This window comes from Protopterus annectens, chromosome 1.part0 (assembly GCF_019279795.1).
Source record: "Protopterus annectens isolate FY-2018-M chromosome 1.part0, PAN1.0, whole genome shotgun sequence".
Classification (NCBI taxonomy): domain Eukaryota; kingdom Metazoa; phylum Chordata; order Ceratodontiformes; family Protopteridae; genus Protopterus; species Protopterus annectens.
The window spans coordinates 71,241,999-71,263,791 of NC_056725.1; the positions used below are offsets into that span (position 1 = coordinate 71,241,999).

At 39.3% G+C, this 21,793-nt stretch overlaps 1 protein-coding gene across 2 annotated transcripts in view; it reads left to right on the forward strand.

The window, feature by feature from the left end:
• The window catches only part of LOC122812253 (4F2 cell-surface antigen heavy chain-like), a 767,505-nt gene that overhangs the window by 155,545 nt on the left and 590,167 nt on the right, over nucleotides 1–21,793 (forward strand). For both annotated transcript variants that reach the window (XM_044084754.1, XM_044084682.1), the window contains exon 4: nucleotides 2,817–2,929. In XM_044084754.1, the coding sequence (XP_043940689.1) occupies nucleotides 2,817–2,929 (113 nt within the window). The remainder of the gene's footprint in view (nucleotides 1–2,816; nucleotides 2,930–21,793) is intronic.

The following is a 21,793-nucleotide window of genomic DNA, read 5'->3' on the forward strand; positions in this document are numbered from 1 at the left end:
GCTATGGGGTCCAGCTCTCAGCCTAGTGAGCAAGCTAAAACCTCCAGCACCCTCTCTGTCCAACCAGTGCTTTGTGTCCCTGCCCTAGTAGCTGACACACACACACGCTTTGAGATAAGTTATATATAACCACACACACACTCCAAGGGGAAGACTGGCACAGGTTCTCCAGTGGTGCCCCCTTTCTGCCCAGTCTAAAAGGTAGTACCAGCTGCCATCACCCACTAATAACAGCTACTCAAAGGCCCTTCTGAAAGGGTGTCCAATTATTACTGTGCAATATTATTATCCAAATGGTAAGTGTGACTGAACAGTCAAGGCTTATTAGCGTGACTTAGTACAGTATCACTATATACATGCAATGTACTCTAGAGCTAAAATTAACTCTACATAAAACAGCCACAGTTGAAAGGTTTAAAAATATTTAATAATAAATAATAAAAACACAAGAAAATACTTCTTGTTACATAGAGCTAGTCAAGAGTTCAGACATCAGAGAAATACTTAAAATAATACCGAAGAAAAGTTCTGACATCACAGAAAAACAAACTAGTCTAATCTTCCTATTTCCTAACTATATCTAAGAGAAAACACAGTTCTAAATAACTTACATATAGAAACAGACAGTGCTGGTGATGGATGTTCTCAAGACAAAATGCTCTGAGCTGTCTGATTCTCTCTTTAAATTGATAACACAGAGCTGCTTCACATGACATTATTCTTCATACTTCTCTGGTGTTCCCAGGTTAACAGAAACTACATTTAAATTCTTAACACCTGGTCAGAAACCAGTGCAATAAAGGGCATTTATACATGCAAATTTTAGCCATTAACTCTGGTCTTAAAACAATATGCAGGATACCTCCCTCTAGACATATCGGCTCCGAATTTTGACATCAAAGAATTGACTTATCAGCTTTGTTACAACAGAGTGCACTGTTACATTTTTGCAGTTCAATATCCAATGCAGTCTTTTCACATTTAAGAGAACAAGCCTGTGGCATGCATTAATATTTACAAATGACAGAATTATCTACAAAATTCTATCTGGCTAGGCTGGCTGCCTTCACCTATCTTCACATCCAGTACCACAGTTAAACATTTCAGATTTGGGAGAATCATTAATTTGTACAAGTAAGACAAATAAATGACTAAATGACTTCAACTGTTCAGTTGTAAAATATTTTTTCATCCTTGTTTATAATATGAGTGTGATGTCCATGCCCATGCCCTGGCCCAGCAATCAAGGAGCCTCAGTCCTCACCACTAACACCAGAGTGTTAACACTCTCATATATGAGGAAAGGATAACAAATACACACAGTAAAGTGCACTTTCCCTTAAGAGCACACAGAGATCACCGTCAGTCTGGGTCTGGTTGCTCCCTTGCTCTTCAGGTCCCCAGTAAGACTCCTCACTGGCACAGCTATAGGGTCCAGATCTCAGCCTAGCTGGGCAAGCTAAAATCTCCAGCACACACTCTGTCCAACTAGTGCTCTGTGTCCCTGCCCAAGTAGCTGCCACACACACACACACTTTGAGATCAGAGTTTATACAACCACACAGACACTTCTGGGGAAGGCTGGGACAGGTTCTCCTGCTGTTCCCCTTTTACCCAGACTATAAAGTAGTACCACTTGCCACCACCCAGCTAATATTTATCAGCTACTCAAAGGCCCTTAAAAGGATGTCCAATTATTACTGTGCAATATTATCATCCAATTGGTAGTATGACTAAACAGTCTCAAGGTTTATTAGAGTGACTTGGTACAGGATCCTTGTATACATGCAATGTACTCTAGATCTTAACTTATCTCTAGACAAACCAGTGACAGTTAAAAGGTTTTAAAATATTTGATAATAAATAATTAAAACCATAAGACAATACTTTCTACTACACAGTCAGTGCTAGTCAAGAGTTTAGAGATCACACAGAAATGCTTAAAATAATTCAGTAATACAGTTCTGACATCACAGAAAAACACTTAGTCTAATATTTCTAGCTTCTAGCTATCCCTAAAAGAAAACACAAGTCTAAGATGACTTACATGTGAGCAAGAGTCAGTGCTGTGAGTTGGATGATCAAGACAAAAATGCTTAATGCCTTCTGATTCTCTCGGTTTAAATTGCTATTGCAGTTCTGGTAAACATTACATCATCTTTTTACACATTCATGGTGTTCCCAGGCTGCACATTAACTGCATTTACATTCTTAACATCTCCCTTTTGTTATCTTGCAGCTGGTCAGGAACAGAGCAATAAAAATACATTTGCATGTTTAAATCTAGCAATTTAACTCTTGGTTAAAACAATAGAAATAATTTCTTCATCTAGACTTTTCGGCACCACTGCTACTTCAAAGGGTAACCACATGCTTTACTTTGGTCAGTAGAGTGCACTGTTGTCACATTTATTTCCAGTTCCATATGTAACAGTATTTTTTTTACATTTAAGACAACAAGCCTGTAGTTTACATTCATATTTACAAATGACAGAATTATCTGAAAATGGCTAGGCTGGCAGCCTTCACCCTTCTCTACCAGTCTTCACATTAAGTCACAGCTTTGAGTTGCTGTACAGCCTGCACACAACACAGTCATTTCAATCCTCATCAAATGATAGATGGGAACATGAGCAAGATAAATTATTTGTTGCCATGTTAAAGTACATACATTCAACAATGTCCTTGAAACTGATGAATATTCTGAATATGCACTTTCTGTGGCATTTGTTTTAACAATAGATGTAAAGAAACCTGCATGCTCTAACCCATAATATTTGTCTAATACAAAAGTATTTTGCCTCTTTGTCATACAGGGATAAGGATTCTGTTTGAGATCAGAGACTGGACAGGTAACCGAGTTTCAACAAGTTGGCAAACTTCGGCATCTAGCTGGAAGAGCAGTATAGACAAGCCTGATCGTTTGAAAGTAAGTGCTAAAACTTTATTTTTCTATATAATAAAACATGGAAAAACATATTTTCCAATGAAGTATTTTGGGTATTTAATGCATCCTTGTCTACAAGAGCATAATACCTAGCCCCTGCAGCTAGGACATTAATGGCAAATCTGGATTTACAGGAACAGTTTTTGTGCACTTTTTTATTATCAGGTTAACTAGTTGTGTTCTGAGAGTACATTTCTGCACAGTGTATGGAGTGATAAATCAGGGTAATATTATACATTTGTTTTATCTTGCTAAATAGGTTCTTACAGGATTAATTTTAAACAAATACTAGCAGCAGTGAAAAATAGAGAGTAGCTAAATTGTGTAAAGATACTGTACATATTCTTCTCTCATGTCTGCCAGCAAGTATGACATAATTTTATTTTGAAATATGTTCATTTGGAAATACTTTTTATTTCTATATATATTTTATTAACTGAGTTATTACCCATTTTCATTAGAGTCCATAGGTAAAAATTCTCAAAAAGGTTCAATCACAAAACAAGTATAGTGAGTTTCAATGCAGAAAAATACTAAATAAAAGAAACATAATGTAGAGTGCTTACATTTATTAGACTGATATAGTTATGGTGTAGAATAAACATAGTGCTGTCATCATCATCTTCTTTCAGCTGTTCCCGTTAGGGGGTCGCCTCAGTGGATCATCTGTTTCCATTTCTTCCTGCCCTCTATCTTGCTCTGTCACACCAACCACCTGCATGTCCGCTCTCACCACATCCATAAACCTTATCTTAGGCCTTCCTCTTTTCCTGTTACCTGGTAGCTTCATCCTTAGCATCTTTTTCCCAATATACTCAGCATCCCTCCTCAGCACATCCAAACCAACATAATCTTGCCTCTCTGGCTTTGTCTCCAAACCTTCCAACCTGGGCTGACCCTCTAATATACTTATTTCTAATCCTGTCCACCCTCGTCACATCCAGTGCAAATCTTAACATCTTTAACTCTGCCACATCCAGCTCTAACTCCTGTCTTTTTGTCAATGCCACTTTCTCCAAACCATATAACATAGCTGTTCTCACTACCCTCTTGTAAATCTTCCTTTTCACTCTTACTGGTACTCGTCTGTCACAAATCACTCCTGACACTCTTCTCCACCCAATCCATCCTGCGTGTACTCCCTTCTTTACCTCTCTTCCACACCAGAAAATACTTGCAAAGCTTTGGGGCTGGAAAATATTCAAGAGAGTGATGTGCATATTGTTAACCTAGTCTACCCAACAGATGACACCATTACATCAGAAATGTCTGACATGCCAGTGTATAAAAAAGGGTTCAGTCTTATTTAGCAATTGATTCCACTAAAGAAATTCAATTGTAATATCTTGGGACATGTGGCTTGTGAGAGCTAGAAATGGTCATAGAATTCACAGTATAAAACCAGAGGCTGCATGTTGTCAAAGCCAATCCCTCTGCTATACAGAAATCTCAAATACAGGGCAAGAATATAACACAGATATTTTATGACTCTCCTGAGTTTTTAACTGACTTAGGAAGTTTGCACTTAGACTTTCACATCCAAATAAACCTGGTACAGTACTAGTGTTACATGCTCCCAGAAATTAATCCATAGTACTCAGAAATAACTTTGGATAGGAGCTAAATAGAATGGAAAACCTAGGTGTCATTAAGTAATCACTGTGATTAAACTCTCCAGGTCCAATATTTTAGAGAGTCAGCAGTGCAGTACAGTACCAACATTCATGAATGCCAATATTACTTTTGTAGTAAAGACTTAAGTGGTTTAGTGTTTCATGTGTGATATATGTTGCAGCAAGCCACTGGTTTCAAATGTAGCAAGCTGGTTACTACAGTTTTAAAACTATTAAGAGATTATTTTTGGTCTTCAACTACAAGAGGACATTTTTTTACTCCTCAACCTGAAGTTGAGTTGGGAGACACAGGGCACCAAAATAGCTAGTTGCAGTTGTGAATAAACCAATCATGTTGCAAGTAGATGCTAATCAGAACTGTACATGAGATGTGGTCATCCAGGAGAGTAGAGCAGCTGTCTTTGGATAAAGAAGCATTTATAGGAGGAGAAAAGAGAAATGTTCATGTGGAAAAGGAACTATTTACAATAGTATAGGGATGTGAGAAATTCCACAGTTCTACAACGTATCTTTTCTGCACAAAAATGTTGAGGCTGAAACAGGCTACCATCCCTTGCAAAGCACATTGAAATAACCTTTGTACAAACCACATCTCTGAGGCTGCAAAGGATAACACTAAGGCCAGTATTCATAATCACTTGCACATATGTGATGGGGGTATTCCTGATGCTTGCAAATGAGCATAGCTAAAGTGAGATTCATAGAGGCCATTTACACTAATGGGAAAAGCCTTAATGAGATGTAAATGAGAAATGTTATAAACCATAGTATGCTAATGAGACAGTTTTGCAATTCATAGTCTGATATCCCTGCAGTATGCACACCCATTGTTAAAAGCGATGTTTCACCTTTGATATTGGAGTTGCAATCTGTGAACTTGCCCCCAGTCATCCCTTCTGTGGTTTGTCTGAGTATGCACAAGCACTTCCCTGACACATAAAATAGTTCTCCCCAGGAACCCCTTCATTGGTTTGTCTTAAGTACGTACAAGCACTAAAATAACCCAATCAGTTATTTTGCCCAGTGTTCACTTCAGCAGTCTGACCATGTATCGCAAGCACTTCTCTGACACACAAATGAATTAACCTACTCACTACATGTATTTAAAGGAGTTCTGGACAGAACAATGTCCTTTGTTTTTGCAGCACACGTGCTCACAGCATCGACCCTTTACTTGTTTCCATTGGCATTTCTTAAAACAGCACCGTCGGAGGCCTGTACAAAGACAGGATGGGACATTTAATTATAGTCTAGATATGTACTGCACTAAATATGATGAGACTACAGGCATTTGCCCTGATGGAGATGAGTAAGTTTCTAAGCACTGTGTAGTGATCTTAATTCTGTCTTACTGTTGTGAATGTAAGTTGATGGAAAAGGCTGACATTTAATTGTATGGCACTTTACGTAACCGATAAAATTGTAAGGCCAAACTGCTTTGTTCTTTTTAAAGTCAGCTTTTCTGAAGTAAGTGGCATATCCACTGTGGATGGTTTTAGTTTTTCTTTTACTTGTTAGTTGACCAGAATGAATGGACAAACGGTGCTTCTGGGTCTCTTCTGAAAGGGACAATCTGCTAAGATGACTTGGTCAGGGATGCATAGTAGGTAAATAAACATGGAGGAAATTGAACCCTATATCCTGAGCATAGGAAACTTGTTAATTAACTGTGCTGAGATTTAGGGTAGTATTCATAGTCCCATTGTTCACAGAAACACAAGTTCAGTTGGCAGACAGAGGCATTGTGTTTGTCCACATTTCACTTAAGCACAAACAGTTGGTGCTGATTACAGTAAAGCTTGGCCCTGCACAGAAGTGTCCAGGGCAGATGCATATTCTAATAGTCCTAAATTGGTGGGGTCTATTAGCTTAGTCCTTGGAGGAGGAAGCTGTATGTATCCTGAGACCATTTCACTTAACCTATAACACTGGTCCACAATTTTGCTGTGGTGTCCTTCATAGAACACATTGTGACTGAGCTTCATTTGCATAATAACATTAGCTCCTACTACTCCATAGTGTGTTGTGATTTCCTGCATTTGATGCCAACAGACCATGTAAAGCACCACTAAATTAAAATCATTTTTGAATTAGAGGGACACAATGAAATTGGCTGGAAATGACAAGAGTCACTGTAATTAGCTGCCACCTGAAGTTGTTGAATCCTTATTTATTGGTAAGGAATGCTTTTTTTTAACAAGTTATGAATGGCACAATTGGGAATTATGTATAAAGTGTCATTTTTACTGCTGTCAACATGTTGTCTGTGTGCTTACTGCTTACAGTTGAATGTGTAAAGCAGTATGTTAACATCTACCTGAAATCAGCTGGACGTGTAAATGAATTTAAGTACACTTTTTATCTGCTCTTTTGCATATAGTACTGTATTTAATTTGTGTTTTTCACTGAACATTAACTCAACTGAAGTTGTGGCTGTCTCTCTACAGTTAATTCCCCATCCACCCTCCCTGTTCTTGTTTTGGTGTTAATGTTGGTGGCTTTGCCCGCCCCTCTTGTAGATTTGTATTTGGATACTCCTTCTGGGCCCATCTAATTTGCTCACTCAACTGTGTGCAGTGAGATCATATTCTGACTTCAGGCCCTCCTACTGCGTACAAAGAGAGCATTTGGGAAGGACAACCACTGTAGCCTCTTAATCCTGCTCTGTTCCCTCCCTCAAAAAAAAAAAAAAAAAAAAAATATATATATATATATTTTTTTTTTATTCAGCTGCTCTTACTGCAACTGTCTTAGTTGCTCTTCTGCGTGCTGTTACCTGTTCAGTCACTCTTACTCTGCACTTATTACTGCTTGTTAGTAGCCTTCTAATTTATTGCCTTCTGCACTTGTTTTTTAGTCATTTGTTAATTTAATTGCATTTATTTGAACTGTATTTGCCGTAGTGTTGCTACACACTCGGGTGTGCTGGCCTGCACTACAATTTGAATTACTGCTGTTTTAGCTGCTTTTCTGAAAAAAAAATTCTAAGCTTGTTTCCTGCCTTTCCTGTAACTAGTCAAGTCCAGATACAGACTTGCTGTATCCAGGATTGTTGGTAAGCTTCTGAGCCCCCCAAACCTTTTCTGTGTTGGAGGGAAGTCTTCTAGCTTATCAGTGGGAGTGGTAAGCACTAGGTAGCCTATCTACCATGGGAAGAATGGGTTTTGGCACTGAAATTGTAGTTCATTGGCCATTTGGGCAGTTTTTCCATCTCTCTCTACTTTCTGGCTAAAAGCTCATTTTGCATTTGGTCCCCGCCTTTCCTATAACTAGTGTAGTCCAGGTACAGATTTACTGTATCCAGGACTGTTGATAAGCTTCTGAGCCCCCCCCCCCCAAGCCCTTCTGTGTTGGAGAGAAGCCTTCTAGCTTATCAGTGGGAGTGGTAAGCACTAGGTAACCTATCTACCACAGGAGGAGTGGTTTCTGGCACAGAAATTATAGTTTATTGGCCATTTGGGAAGCTTTTCTATCTCTTTCAACCTTCTGATTTATAAGTCTGTGTTTGCGCTTGTTTCCTACCTTTCCTGTTACTAGTCTAGTCCAGGTACAGATTTGCTGTATCCAGGACTCTTTGTAAGCTTCTGAGCCCCCCCAAGCCTTTCCGTGTTGGAGGGAAGCCTAATAGCTTATCAGTGGGAGTGGTAAGCATCAGGTAGCCTATCTACCACAAGAGGAGTGGTCCCTGGTCCAGAAATTGTAGCTATTGGCTGTTTGAGCAGTTTTTTTTTCCATCTCTTTCAACTTTCTGGTTTGAAAGCCGCACTTGTGCCGGTTTCCTGCCTTTCCTATAACTAACCTAGTCCGGTTACAGAGTTGCTGTATCCAGGATTGTTAGTAAGCTTCTGAGCCCCCCAAGCCTTTCTGTGTTGGAGGGAAGCCTTCTAGCTTATCAGTGGGAGTGGTAAGCATTAGGTAGCCTATCTACCACAAGAGGAGTGGTTCCTGGCACAGAAATTATAGCTATTGTCGGTTTGGGCAGTTTTTTTCCATCTCTTTCAACGTTCTGGTTTAAAACCTGCACTTGCGCTTGTTTCCCACCTTTCCTGTAACTAGTCTAGTCCAGATACAGAGTTGTTGTATCCAGGACTGTTGGTAAGCTCCTGAGGCCCCGCAAGCCTTTCTGTGTTGTAAGAAAACCTTCTAGCTTATCAGTGGGAGTGGTAAGCACTAGGTAGCCTGTCTACCATGAGAGGAGAGGTTCTTGCCCCAGAAATTGTAGTTTATTGACCATTTGGACAGTTTGTCCCTCTCTTTCAACTTTCTGGTTTAAAAGACCACATCTGTTTCCCATCTTTCCTATAACTATTCCAGCTTAGAAGAGAGACTTTGGAGTGATTAAGTATCTGTTTTCTGTACTTTCTTGCTGTACTTAACTGTTTTCCGCCTAAACACAGATTTTCCAGCATTTATTGTGGTTTTAAAAGCTTGTTTTTTTTTTTTTACATATTGTACTTATTTGACTGCCTGCACTTTTAAAAAGTTGTTTTTGTTTAAATAATTTGTTTAACTGTTGTAGGCTACACATTAAAGTGTGATAGCCTTTCCTGATTGTTTGTAGTCATTTAAAGCTGTTTTAAGTGTATTTTTTTTACTGTTTTTGCCTTATCTATTCAAAAAACCAAACAAATTCCTTGTTTCCCACCTTTCTAAGTTAGTATAGTCCAGTGTTCAGGCTAGTGCTGAATTCAGGGCTGTGATACTAGTTTCTGAGTTGCCCATACCTTACTTGGATAGAAGGAAGTTTCTCTGTTCACCTGTGAGAGGGGGAGCTTTGAGCAACCTGTCTGTCCCTGGAGGAGTGGTTCCAGTCCAGAAGTTAGTAGTTTATTGGCCATTTTGGGCTAATTTCTATCTCTTTCATTGTCCTACTATAAAAACCGTGTTTGCATGGTTTTGCTCACCGGGCAGTGAAATTATTCCCGGCCTCACTAAGTCTCCTCTTCAATTTTTCCCTTGAAACTAGTCTAACTCTCAACCTAAGCACTCAAAAAGCATCTTACAGCCCAGCACTTGCTCAGACCTAATAGCAAGCACTAATATACCCTGATACTGATTGCCCAGCAGGGCAAGGCTCTTTATTCACCCCTCACCAACCAAGCAACTAAGCAGCTCACCCTACTATTCAGGCATGACCAAAGGGCAACTTCAGGTGCAGTCTCCAGTCCAGCTGGTGAATCTGGGTATCCTGAGGCAATGTTACAACTCCCTCATTTACACAGACAACCCTCTCCTCCTACCACAAAACACTAACATATGTGAGAGATGCAATTATACAGCCAAACTGGAAGCTAAGCTGTCTCCATCCAAGACTGGAACAGACAGTCAAGAGGAGAAGGTTAACACTTGCACCACACCTCCAGGAGCACACAGACCTACTAAAACAGCACTGGCAAAAAATACACATAAATACACAAAATCATACTCGGAGGCTCTAAATAAAAACCTGCAAATGCATCAGAGACTTCCAAAGCAGACACCCAAACAACCTGCACTTCCCATCACAAACCAGACAACACATAAAAAACAAAATCAGTGTGCCACACAATCACAGCCCTTAAGGCAAAATAACATACCTAACACACTAGTAATAGGTGACTCAATAGTCAGGCACACTGACGCCCCACTCAGTAGGCTGGACAAGGAGAAGGTTACTGTCAGCTGCCTGTCGGGAGCCAGAATCTGCCACATAACACAAGCACTCATGTCACTCCAGAACAAGTACAAATATGACTCTTGTCATTGTTCATGTTGGTGTGAATGACCTGAGACGTACCTCCCTGGACTACATGAAAAGAGACATGGAAGAACTCTGTGATTATGCAGCCCAGGCTGGTATGACCCTGAGTAGTATCCTGCCCTCACCAAGAATGATACCTCAGTATAAAGAAAAACTGATCAATTTCAACAATTGGCTAAGCTTCTGGTGTCATTCAAAGGGGATCTAGTGTCTGTCAGCCTGGGACAACATGCTCGACAAGCTGCGTTGCTTCACAAGAGATGGCTTGCACCTGTCATCCCTAGGCTTTCGAATACTGGCCAAGGCTCTTGCTGCCCCCATAGTGCCTTTTTTAGGCAAGGCTCAAAAGTCAAACCCACCTTCATAAACAGCACAATTAACAAAAAACTGAGGGTTATGCTACTCAACACCAGGAGTTTAAATCTCAAAATGAACGCGCTTGAAGCACTCCTCAGTATGGAGAACGTCGACATCTGTGCAGTAACTGAAACCTGGTTCAAGGCTCCAGAGAGCATCCCAGCACTACCAGACTACAACTCATACCACACATTTCGGCCACAGAACACAGACCAAAACACAAAAGGAGGGGGTGTATCCATATTCATCAAGGATACCTACATTTCCAGGTTAGTGGCGCAGCATGAAATCTCTGAGATCATCCATTTGCAACTAACATCGGGCAAATCTGCAATGCAAATTGTGGCTTGCTACAGATCACCCTCCATGACCCAGGACTACCACTCCACCTTTCTGGAGACACTGGAAAACATGAAGGTCCTACCGAACGCCCTGATATTAGGCAATTTCAATTACCCTATCATTCACTAGCAAAACTACTTGAGTACAAATTCCCAGGCCCAGCGCTTCCTGGAATTCATCAACTCAAACACCCTGGATCAGCTGGTAAACTCCCCTACTAGAGGTGAAAACCTATTGGACCTGGTCACCACCAACATGGGCGACAGGTGTTCCACACCGGAGGTCAACCCATCACTGGTTAGATCAGACCATAAACTAATCACTCTGGATGTCCACATCCCACCCCCACCCCCAACTAAGGAAACCACAGTAAAAAACTTTTCTAAAGCAAACTTCACCTTACTTAAGACAGAGGTGGTAAGTTTCACAGCCCCCACGCTAAAGGATAATGCTGCCCAAGATGCAGAAACCTTTACAAATGCATTCTATGAGCACCTACAAGGATGCATAGATCATGCTATCCCTAGCAAAACCAAGACTCACTCCTCTAAGAGAAGGAAATCAGTTTGGTGTACCCCTGCAATAAACAGGCTATACAATAGAAGGAGGAAACTAGTTCAGAAAAAAAGCAAATCCCAAGAAGGAAAGACATCCCTGATCAGTATCAGTAAGAAACTAAGGTCCCTCATGAAATCATCCAAGGCTAACTTCAAAAGAAAAATAGCCAAGGATTCAAAAGATAACCACAAAGCCTTCTTTAGCTATGTTAAGAATCTAAGTGGCCACTCACAGATATGCACTGAACTAGTGCAAAATAGCATAAAATATACTGAACCTACTGATATTACCAACATCCTGGCAGATAAATTCAGTGCAAATTTCACCCCCCCTCTCACCTCCAAAAGGGCCCACAACAATACCGGAAAAGTGTAGTGTCCCAAAAATCACAGACGCACAGGTGAAAACAGCCCTTTCAAAAGCCAAAAACACAGTGTCAATGGGACCAGATGGTGTCCCATGCTGCGTCTTGCACGAACTACAGAACGAACTAACCCCCCACCTAGATGTGGTCTTTTAAACCTCAGCCTCTCCACAGGCTATGTGCCCATAGAATGGCACACAGCAACGGTTATTCCTCTCCACAAAGGAGGGGCCACAACTGACCCTGGTAACTATCACCCCATCAGCCTGACTAGCCTGGTCTGCAAATCTATGGAGCGCATCATCATGGAACAAATTAACAAAGACATTGGGAACCTCCAGACACTTGACCCAACCCAGTTCAGCTTTGTTAAGAGTAGATCATGCCTGCTAAACCTGGTTGACTTCTTCGAGACAGTCACCAAGGCCATAGACGAGGGAAAGGTGGTTCACACAACCTACCTTGACCTTGCCAAGGCTTTCAACACCATTCCCCACTTGGGTATTACAGAAAAACTCACCAGCCTGAACATAAACCCTTATGTCACGAGATGGGTTGCCAACTGGCTTACAGACAGAACTCACACGATAAGAATAGCGGGCTACAGGTCCAACTCAAAACCAGTCACAAGTGGTGTCCCGCAAGGCTTGGTCCTGGGACCCCTACTGTTCAGCATACACTTCTCAGAAGTACAGGCAAACACAGGAGGACTATGGCTAACCAAGTTCGTTGATGACTGCAAACTGGGAGCCATAACTGACTCTCCGGCTGACATGGACATCCTTCCAAAAGGGCCTTACTGAGACGGACACCTGGTGTCAAAGTCATGGCCTCAAGCTATATGCCAAAAAATGCATAGTCATCCCGTTTGGGAAAAACAAAATACCCAAGAATTACCACATAGGTGGCAGCCCCCTTAATACAGAAGAGGTAATAAGAGATCTGGGGACCCAGGTACTTAGTAGTCTCTCCTTTGACAATCATATTGCCAAAGTAGTTAGGAAATCCTTCTACGTGGCCCATCTAATTTACTTAAGGGCTCCCATCTAGAAATAAAGAGGTTATAGTGCCTCTCTACTCGTTACTTATCAGACCCATCATAGAGTACAATGCCCCATTTGGGATGTACCTCACAAGACACTTCTACAGCTGGAAAGACCACAAAAGTACCTCACCAAGAAGATTACTGGCCTCAAACATATGTCCTATGCAGCCCGACTGAAAAAACTCCGGCTGTACTCAGTGGCATATCGCTTACTCAGAGGTGATCTCTGCCTGACTTACAAAGCCATGTCCAACTCAGAATTGATGGACATGCTCCACCTAAAGAAATCCAAGTCACTGTGAGCCACGCCCTCTAGTGAGCTAAACCTCACCACAACAATAAATAGAACATGCTGGAGGGATAGATTCCTGTCACAGAGAGACTCCCCATGCTTTGGAACAAAATTCCAAATGACATCAGGCAGAGCCCCTCACTGACACTCTTGAAGAAAATCCTTGACGAGTGGATGGGTCACAGAAAATACACCCCTGGGATCACTTCATTGGCTCTGCTTGACAGAGGATCAGTTAATTAATCAATGGGGTGGCGAAAGCAGACATACCTACCTATGAACCTATTTCCCCAAGTGACCCCCTTCAATAACATGTCCTGGTATACACAAGCAACAAAATGAAACCTTTCATAGGTTCATAGGTTTATACTAGGCTATCTGCCCTAAGGCATTTATAAGCCTAGCCCAAATTTTTGTGGCTTACTCCACCCCTTATATGAAAAAATACTGTGCCCATTAGTTTGTTGTGCCTCTGTCCAGCAGTGACACAGAGATGATTCCCGGGGTAAACCTACGATCTCCCATCCACAGGTCAAGATTTCTCTTGAACAGAGCCAGCGAGGTGCTCTGCCTCACATGGACCGGGATTTTATTCCACAGCATAGGGAGTCTCTGAGTGATAAATCTATCCCTCCAGCACATCCTATTTATATCCGTGCTAAGGTTTAAGTCGCTTGCTCTAGTGGTTTTGGTGGATTTGGATTTTTTGAGGTGGACCATGTCCATTAATTCCGGGTTGGACATGGCCTTGTATGTCAGGGACATGTCACCTCTGAGCAGACGGTATGTGACTGAATAGAGCTGGAGTTTCTTCAATCTGGCAGCATATGACAGATTTTGGAGTCCCTTTATCCTTTTGGTGAGGAACTTTTGGGGTCTCTCCAATTGCTGCAGATGTCGGGTGAGATGCATCCCGAATGGGGCATTGTACTCGATCATTGGTCTGATAAGTGAAGAGTACAGGGGGACAATGACCTCACTAGATCTGGATGTGAATCCCTTCATGATCAGGTGGGCAATGTAGAAGGTCTTTCTAACCACTTTAGCAACGTGAGTGTCAAAAGAAAGGCCACTGTCAACCTGGGTCCCCAGGTCCCTGATAACCTCTTCTGTGCTTAGTGGATTGTCACCTATATGGTAGCTTGGGGTTACCTTGTTTTTCCCGAAGGGTATGACTATACATTTTTTGGTGTTTAACTTCAGGCCATGGCTCTGGCACCAGCTATCTGTTTTAGTGAGTCCCTTCTGAAGGATATCCGTGTCCGATGCACTTTCCACTATGGCGCCCAGTTTGCAGTCGTCTGCAAACTTTGTCAGCCAAAGTCCTCTCATGTTGGCCTGTACTTCTGAGAAGTAGATGCCGAACAATAGGGGGCCAAGGACCGAGCCCTGTGGGACACCACTTGTGACCGGTTCCCCAAGCAACCCCTTCTCTAATGTGTTCTAGTACGCACAAGCACCAAAATGAAACATTCTCCCAAACAACTCCTTCAGTAAAATGTCCAGGTATGCACAAACACCAAACAATTTCCCCTTGCATTTCTGTATTTTACAAAACTGTTGCCTATGACATACGTTCAGGGTTATTTACATGCATATGGACTCATTATAGATTCATGAATGAATGAATGAATTGTACTCGTACACAAATATGTAAAGTCCCTTAACAGTATAGTAGCTGTCCTCCTATTGCTCATACGTTAAGCATGTTATGCTTTTCCGGTGTGGGGAGGGTGTTTACAACAACTCCTTTATAGGTAGATATTCATGTTGAAAGTCCAGGATTTTCATATTCATATAGCACTGCTAAGAAAATGTGAATCCCCAGACACTGAATACCACTTTTAATCTACAGAAGTATGACTTGAAACTTAAAAATAAACCAGGCAAAGAATTACACATAGCAGATACGCTGGCTAGAATACATTTACTGCAGAAACATTTATTTGATTTATACTGCAGTTACCAGTGAGCGAAGAAGCAGTAAAATAATTTAAGGTGTAGCATCACTAAGAAATGTGATCTAAAAGGCATTAAAATGCAAGCCTACTCTGAGCAAAATGTTATCAAATTTGACTTGAGATCAAGTTATACTTGGGGTCTGGTGATTTAAGTTGACAAAATAATGGTGCCCAATTCATAAACTTCATCATCATCACTATATTGGACAATGCTGCTCTTCTGAAAACTTTCAGAGCTCATCACATACCAGATGCTCTTGGATGCCTCTCAGTAAATAAGATTTTAACAAAAATGTGGAAATAGAATGCCTGTATCTGCTTATCCAAACTCACCAAACTGCCTTGCCATCTTCCTCTTCAATGCCAAACAACCAGACAACCAAACAGGCAGACACCACCTGTTAGTGAAAAATAGTCCAGAGGCACAAACCGTGAACAGGAACGCCAAAAGGGTAATCCGAGAGATTCCAAAAGTGGCAGCTGTTAAGCGCAAAAATGCCACTAACTGCAAAACGCACCTGCCACACTCAGTTAAATAAAATATTCAGTAATATACAACTGATAGTATCCACAGACTCAAAGTAAAATAAATTCCATTTATTAAAAATGAAGGTTAAGCGCTTTCACTCACACATAGTGTGCTTCATCAGAACAACTCAAACACTGAATCCAACTGTTTAAATAACCACTTTGGTGCCAAATCTCTTAAAGTGGCAACATTCTAAATACAAATTGTCAAATATCACGTCAGACAAATTCAATAAATATCACTGTTGTCACATCCTTACAAGCAAGCCAAACATATATAAAACTAATATATAAAAAAGTACTAGTGTGTAAGAAATATGCTTACACAATGTAACACAATTACTTAATATAAAATCCTATCCAACAAATTCTAAAGTATTATGTACATTGTCATCCTAGTACTACAGTCATTTGTTATACAAAAGTGGTTTAATAGATATGTGATTGTTCAGACCTGGTGACGTACATGCATCAGTTAATAATTGCCACCAGACTTCTTTATAAGCCAATAAGTTTCTGATGTCACCTCCCCTAGGATCCATTTTTATATTTTCCAAAATGGAAAATTTAAAAGTGTGTTCTATTCCCTTTGACTCTGTATGTCTATAAAGTGCATTGTTATTGTCCTTAGTCCTGATACTATATAAATGTGCGTATATCCGCTTTTTGAAATGCCTCTCAGTTTTACCTATATAGTATCCAGAACAGACTGTACATTTAGCTAAATAAATAATAAACTTTGAGTTGCAGTTGCCCTGTTTGAAGGTAATTCTTGTCTTGTTGATGTTATTCAAGACAATACCTTCATCTTCATCGATGGCATAACATTGATTGCAACTGTAGTAGTACAGAATCCACAGGAGTCACCACATGAATGAACTCAATGAAAATAAAATCTTCTTTATTTGAAATAAGGAACACAAGCGCTTTCACGTAGCTATACTACGCTTCTTCAGGTGTATTGAAACTATAAAAACAAAGTGCTTATATATAAAACATTTTGGCGCGCAAACCAAGAAATTAAACAATAATGAGATAATCACTAACTCCTTTGCATTTCCTCAGTGCGCTTATTAAAGAAACAGTATTAAAAACTGAGAAATAGTAACTGTTGCCAAACAACGTAAAACAGGTCAACAAAACATATCCCTTCTGTTGCTAAATAAGCAAACAATGTTATAACGTACTAAGCAACTATCACAAAACTCTCTGTAATACTGTAAAAACATTGCATATAAAACAAAACATGATCAAACCATGTTCCGATTCAAAAATGGACCGTGAACATAGTCTCCGGACTGTCCAAAATCACAACTAGTCTCATTTTAACAGCATAAACAGCATTACATGAATACAGTGCATAGAACTATCTTGTGATCAAGAATAGCCCAGGATATGTAAATAATCCAATGAGACAGAAAATATTACAGCTATTAAAGTCAGCTTACTCACCTCTAGTTTATATAAACAAGAAATATTAATAAGTCATATGAATATAAGCCTGTTCATGCGAACAATTCTCTTGTTGACACGACAATATAAATATCCATGGATCTCAAAACCTCATTGTTTACGCTGATACTCAAAAGCCTTAGAAACCTAACTATGACGTCAGGATAAAGGCATTGAGGGGTAAGATAAAAAACGGAAACCGTTTATCAAAAAATACTCTATCTCCACGGACATGCGCCCATGGGTCGGACTTTGCCAAGAAACCATTCAGCCCATCTAAAACTTAAAAAATCATTTATCTAAAAGTATCACTGCCAAAACATTACAAAAAAACATTACAAAAAAAATCCATTAGCTTCAGATTCCTGTATAAAACCGGACAAAAATAGTGAAATAAGAAACAGACAAGAAATCCAAATACTGTGTGTACTCGGACTTGTAAAAATTCTCTCACAGTGTTAAAAGGAACGATCCAATTTAGATATTCTGTGTAAGGGTCCTTTAATATAAAACTATGTAAAGAGGGAAAAAAATGCCTCTATATACATTGAAAACAAAGAAATTGTGTCATTCTGAAGTACGGGATATACAAACTCAAATACAACAATGAGTGTCAAGACTAGTATAAGGAACAACAAAAATAAGCGAATACGCTATGAAAAGGCAAAAAGGCAATAGGTAACTAATTACCATATAAGCAACATTTCAAAAGCAGTATTTATTGATGCCTATCAGGTATATCATATTTGCAGCAAAGTTAAAAGCATGTAATGCCAGAAAAATGATGACCGGAAGTAAAAAGCTAATTTGACCACAATCAAAACAAGGTACTATTGGTGCCATGATATGTATTGTAAGTCTGCGTTAAGTATCCTAATCCTGTAGAGTCGTACAATCTGCTGTAAGAAACTAGGCAGATATAAAAACAAATAAACAATAATGAAAAATGTAGTTAAAAAGGGCTGAATCTTGCTGTTGTGCATAGATAAAAGGGAAGCTTAAAAACAACAGCTGTATTACCATTTTAATTTAAAAATGACCATCGGATTCAACTGGAATCATTAAACACAATATATCAAAACTTAAACCATGGGAAAAAAGAGAAAAAAAGAAAAAAAAAATATGGCTGTAAAGATATGTATATATTTAAACAGGGTGTGTGTTTATGAAAAAACACACAAAACTTGTATACAAAGCATAAGAATTGGCAATAAGTTTCTAATTTATTTATGGATAAACTAAGAAAAATATATGCAGGTATATAGATTGTGCTATTAATAATGGTACTAATGAATTTGGGCTATTCCTTTCTCAGATCACATGAGAAGGGGAATAAAAAAGCTTAAGATGTAAGGTAAGTATCTATCCAGGTGTTATAAAGTGTGTATGAACATCACAGCTTTCTATTATTGAGAACCGGTTTAACAGATACAAACTGGTTAATACCATGGTATATGTGAGCTTTTAATGTGAATATCGATTTGAGTTCTCTAATGGCCAACTGGTTGATATTATCACCTACCCTGTTATTGATGGCCAATGTCTCCAGGACCCTGAAACTAAACCTATGTGTTTTATGTTCAACAATATGCTTAGCTAGAGCATTACTTTCATGTCCTTTCTTAATATCGTAACAGTGATTATAAATCCTGTCACGGAGTCTCCTCTTCGTAAGGCCTACATAAAAAGCTTCACAAAGATCACGCGTTGCTAAATAGATTAGATTTATACTATTACAATCACTATAGAAGCTTGGTACAAAAGTAAAGAACCCTTCAGGGTGTAAAAAACTGACATTCTTAGATATATAGATTCATAGATTATCAGATTTCATTATTCACTAAGCTACTACCCTAATGGGCCATTTTAAGCCTAGCCATTTACCCCATGTGAGAATCAAACCCTGCACCTTGTGCTTCTAAGGTAAGCACCTTAACCATTACACCAATCTCCCACCCTATATGGACACATATGGCATCGTCCACAAGGAAAGGTGCCCTGTAGGTCACTATTCCTATTATTTAATGAAGAAACCTTTTCTAAGCATAATAATTGTTTCAGGTTATGACAGGTCTTATAACAAAACCTGGGAAAATCACCCACAATTGTTCTGGTGAAGGGGTCCATAATCAAAACATTCCAATTCCTAATAATGATTTTATTAAGGTTGACAACATCACTGGTGTATTTAGTGACGTAACTCAATTTGTCAGTAAACTTATCTCTATTCATTGTGTGAATTAAAGGAAGATTGCTATCAGAACCAGCTTTGTCTTGCATATTATTCATTTCCAAAATAACTTCCTGTTTACATTCAGTTATAAGCTTGAGAGGATAACCTCTTTCTCTAAACATAGCTTCTAATTTGTTAAGTTCTGAACATAGGATATTCCTATCACTACATATTCTACATATTCTATACATTTGACTTAATATGATCCCTTTGAAGGTAAACCTGGGGTGCATACTTTCAAAACGTAAAAGTGTGTTTCTCCAGGTGGGTTTCCTGTATAAAGAAGTGTCAATCTTGTTGCATTCAATTCCAGTGTCAAATCTAAAAAATGTATCCAATGAGGAAATATTTCAGCTGTGAACCTTAGGAAGGTAGTAGTGGCTTCTAATTCTTTGATGAAATTCAAGCATTCTACTTCTGTGCCTTCCCATAAAAAAAGAACGTCGTCAACAAATCTCTTGTACATTCTTATTTTGCTAAAACCTACATGTTTAAACAAGTGATTAAGCTCCCAGTTATGGACTACAAGATTAGCGTAACTATTTGCACAGGGGGTGCCCATGGCAACCCCCCACTTTTGCAAATAAAAATGATCCTGATACAGAAAAACATTGTTATTGAGTATCAATTCAAGTAAAAAATTAATCAAAATTTGTCTATTGTTACTGTAGACTGAGTTAGTGATTAGGATCTCTCTGATGGCTTGAAGCCCCGGATCATTGGGAATACATGTGAAAAGATTCTTAACGTCCATAGTTACTAATAACAAATCTGTTTCCACTCTATCTAATTCAAATCCTCTTAGAAACTTAATAAGTTGATACGAGTCTCTCAGAATAATTGAGATGTCATCTACCAAGGGTCGTAGTAGTCCTTCCACGAAAGATGAAATAGTAGAGGTTATCCATCGTTCACTAGAGACTATTGGTCTCATTGGTACAGGCTTGATATCTTTGTGTATTTTAGGCAGACCTTTGATTATTGGAATGGTGGGAAATTCTATCAAAAAATATTCATAAAGCTCACAGCTTATCTGGCCACACATCAAAAGGTCATAAAGATCAGTGTGTACTGTTTTAATAATTTTATTAACCCTCTCTCTAGTAATCATTTCATAAACCTTATCATCTGTTAATAACCTGTTCATGGTATCAGAATAGTCTGAGGCATTCATAATAACCACTGCCCCACCCTTGTCAGCTGGTTTAACAATAATGTGACTATTATTCTTCAGGGATTGGATAGAGTATTGTTCGTCTTTAGTAACATTAAAGAAACAACATCTTTTCTTATTGGAGGCAAACCATTCATAAAAATCCTTCTCACACATTTTTAAAAAACTTTCTACATTGTGTGGCATAAGAGGAATGAAACTGCTTTTAACTCTAAAAAAATTCTTTAAAACTTTTGTATCTAAAACACTATTATTTTTAAATAAAATTTTCAAGGAGACATTGCGACAAAACAACCTCAAGTCAATTAGGACATCACTCAAAAAACTGGTTTGGGAGGGAATAAAATTAAGGCCTTTGTCTAATAAAGAAAGATCTGATTCAGACAAAACATAGTCAGATATATTACATACTAAAGAGTTCAATTTCTTTGTTTCCTTGTATTTGTGTACTTTTCTTCGGAACCTTTTCTTTTCCTCGGCCCTCTGCTGTGCGACCGGCCTCTCCATCCTGGCTGTTGCTTGACCGGGAAAGGTAAAAAACAGTTACTAGCAGGGGCTGTGTCCTTCGGTTTAGCACCTGCTAGTAGAAATGCTTTAGCTGCCTGTTGATTGGGGGGGGGGTGCCACTGTCCAAGCTAGCGTCATTAATAAATATGGGTGCAAGGCTGTTAGGCATTAATGCTGTATTTGCCATTTTATTAATAGTAGATGGAACAAAAGAAGCTGAAGTGGCTTCAGTGCTGGCTGTTGCATTTAAAACAGGTGAAGAGCTTGAGACATTATTTTGATTTTCAATATTAGGTATACTCTGTGTGCGTGCATTTTCAGCTCTAGGCCATAGGAAGACTTGACCATGAGCAAAATCATTAGCATCCCTTACAAGTTTTTTATGCTTAACTTGTTTCAGTCTTTCACTGAATGAATGAACTTGAGTCCATATATTATCCAGTCTGTTAGTGAAGTACTCAGTCTTGAAACGTTCTGTAATAGTTTTATATTGTAAGTCTATTTTGTTCCTTAAGTCAACTTCAAGAGGTGAAAAATACTCTAATAACAGATTAATGTAACTGAAGCCCAATTGTATATTGAGGTCTTGCCATTTTCTCAATAAAATGGGATGGCTATCCCCATAAGAAGGCATACAAAAGACGCGCATGCCTCTAGGC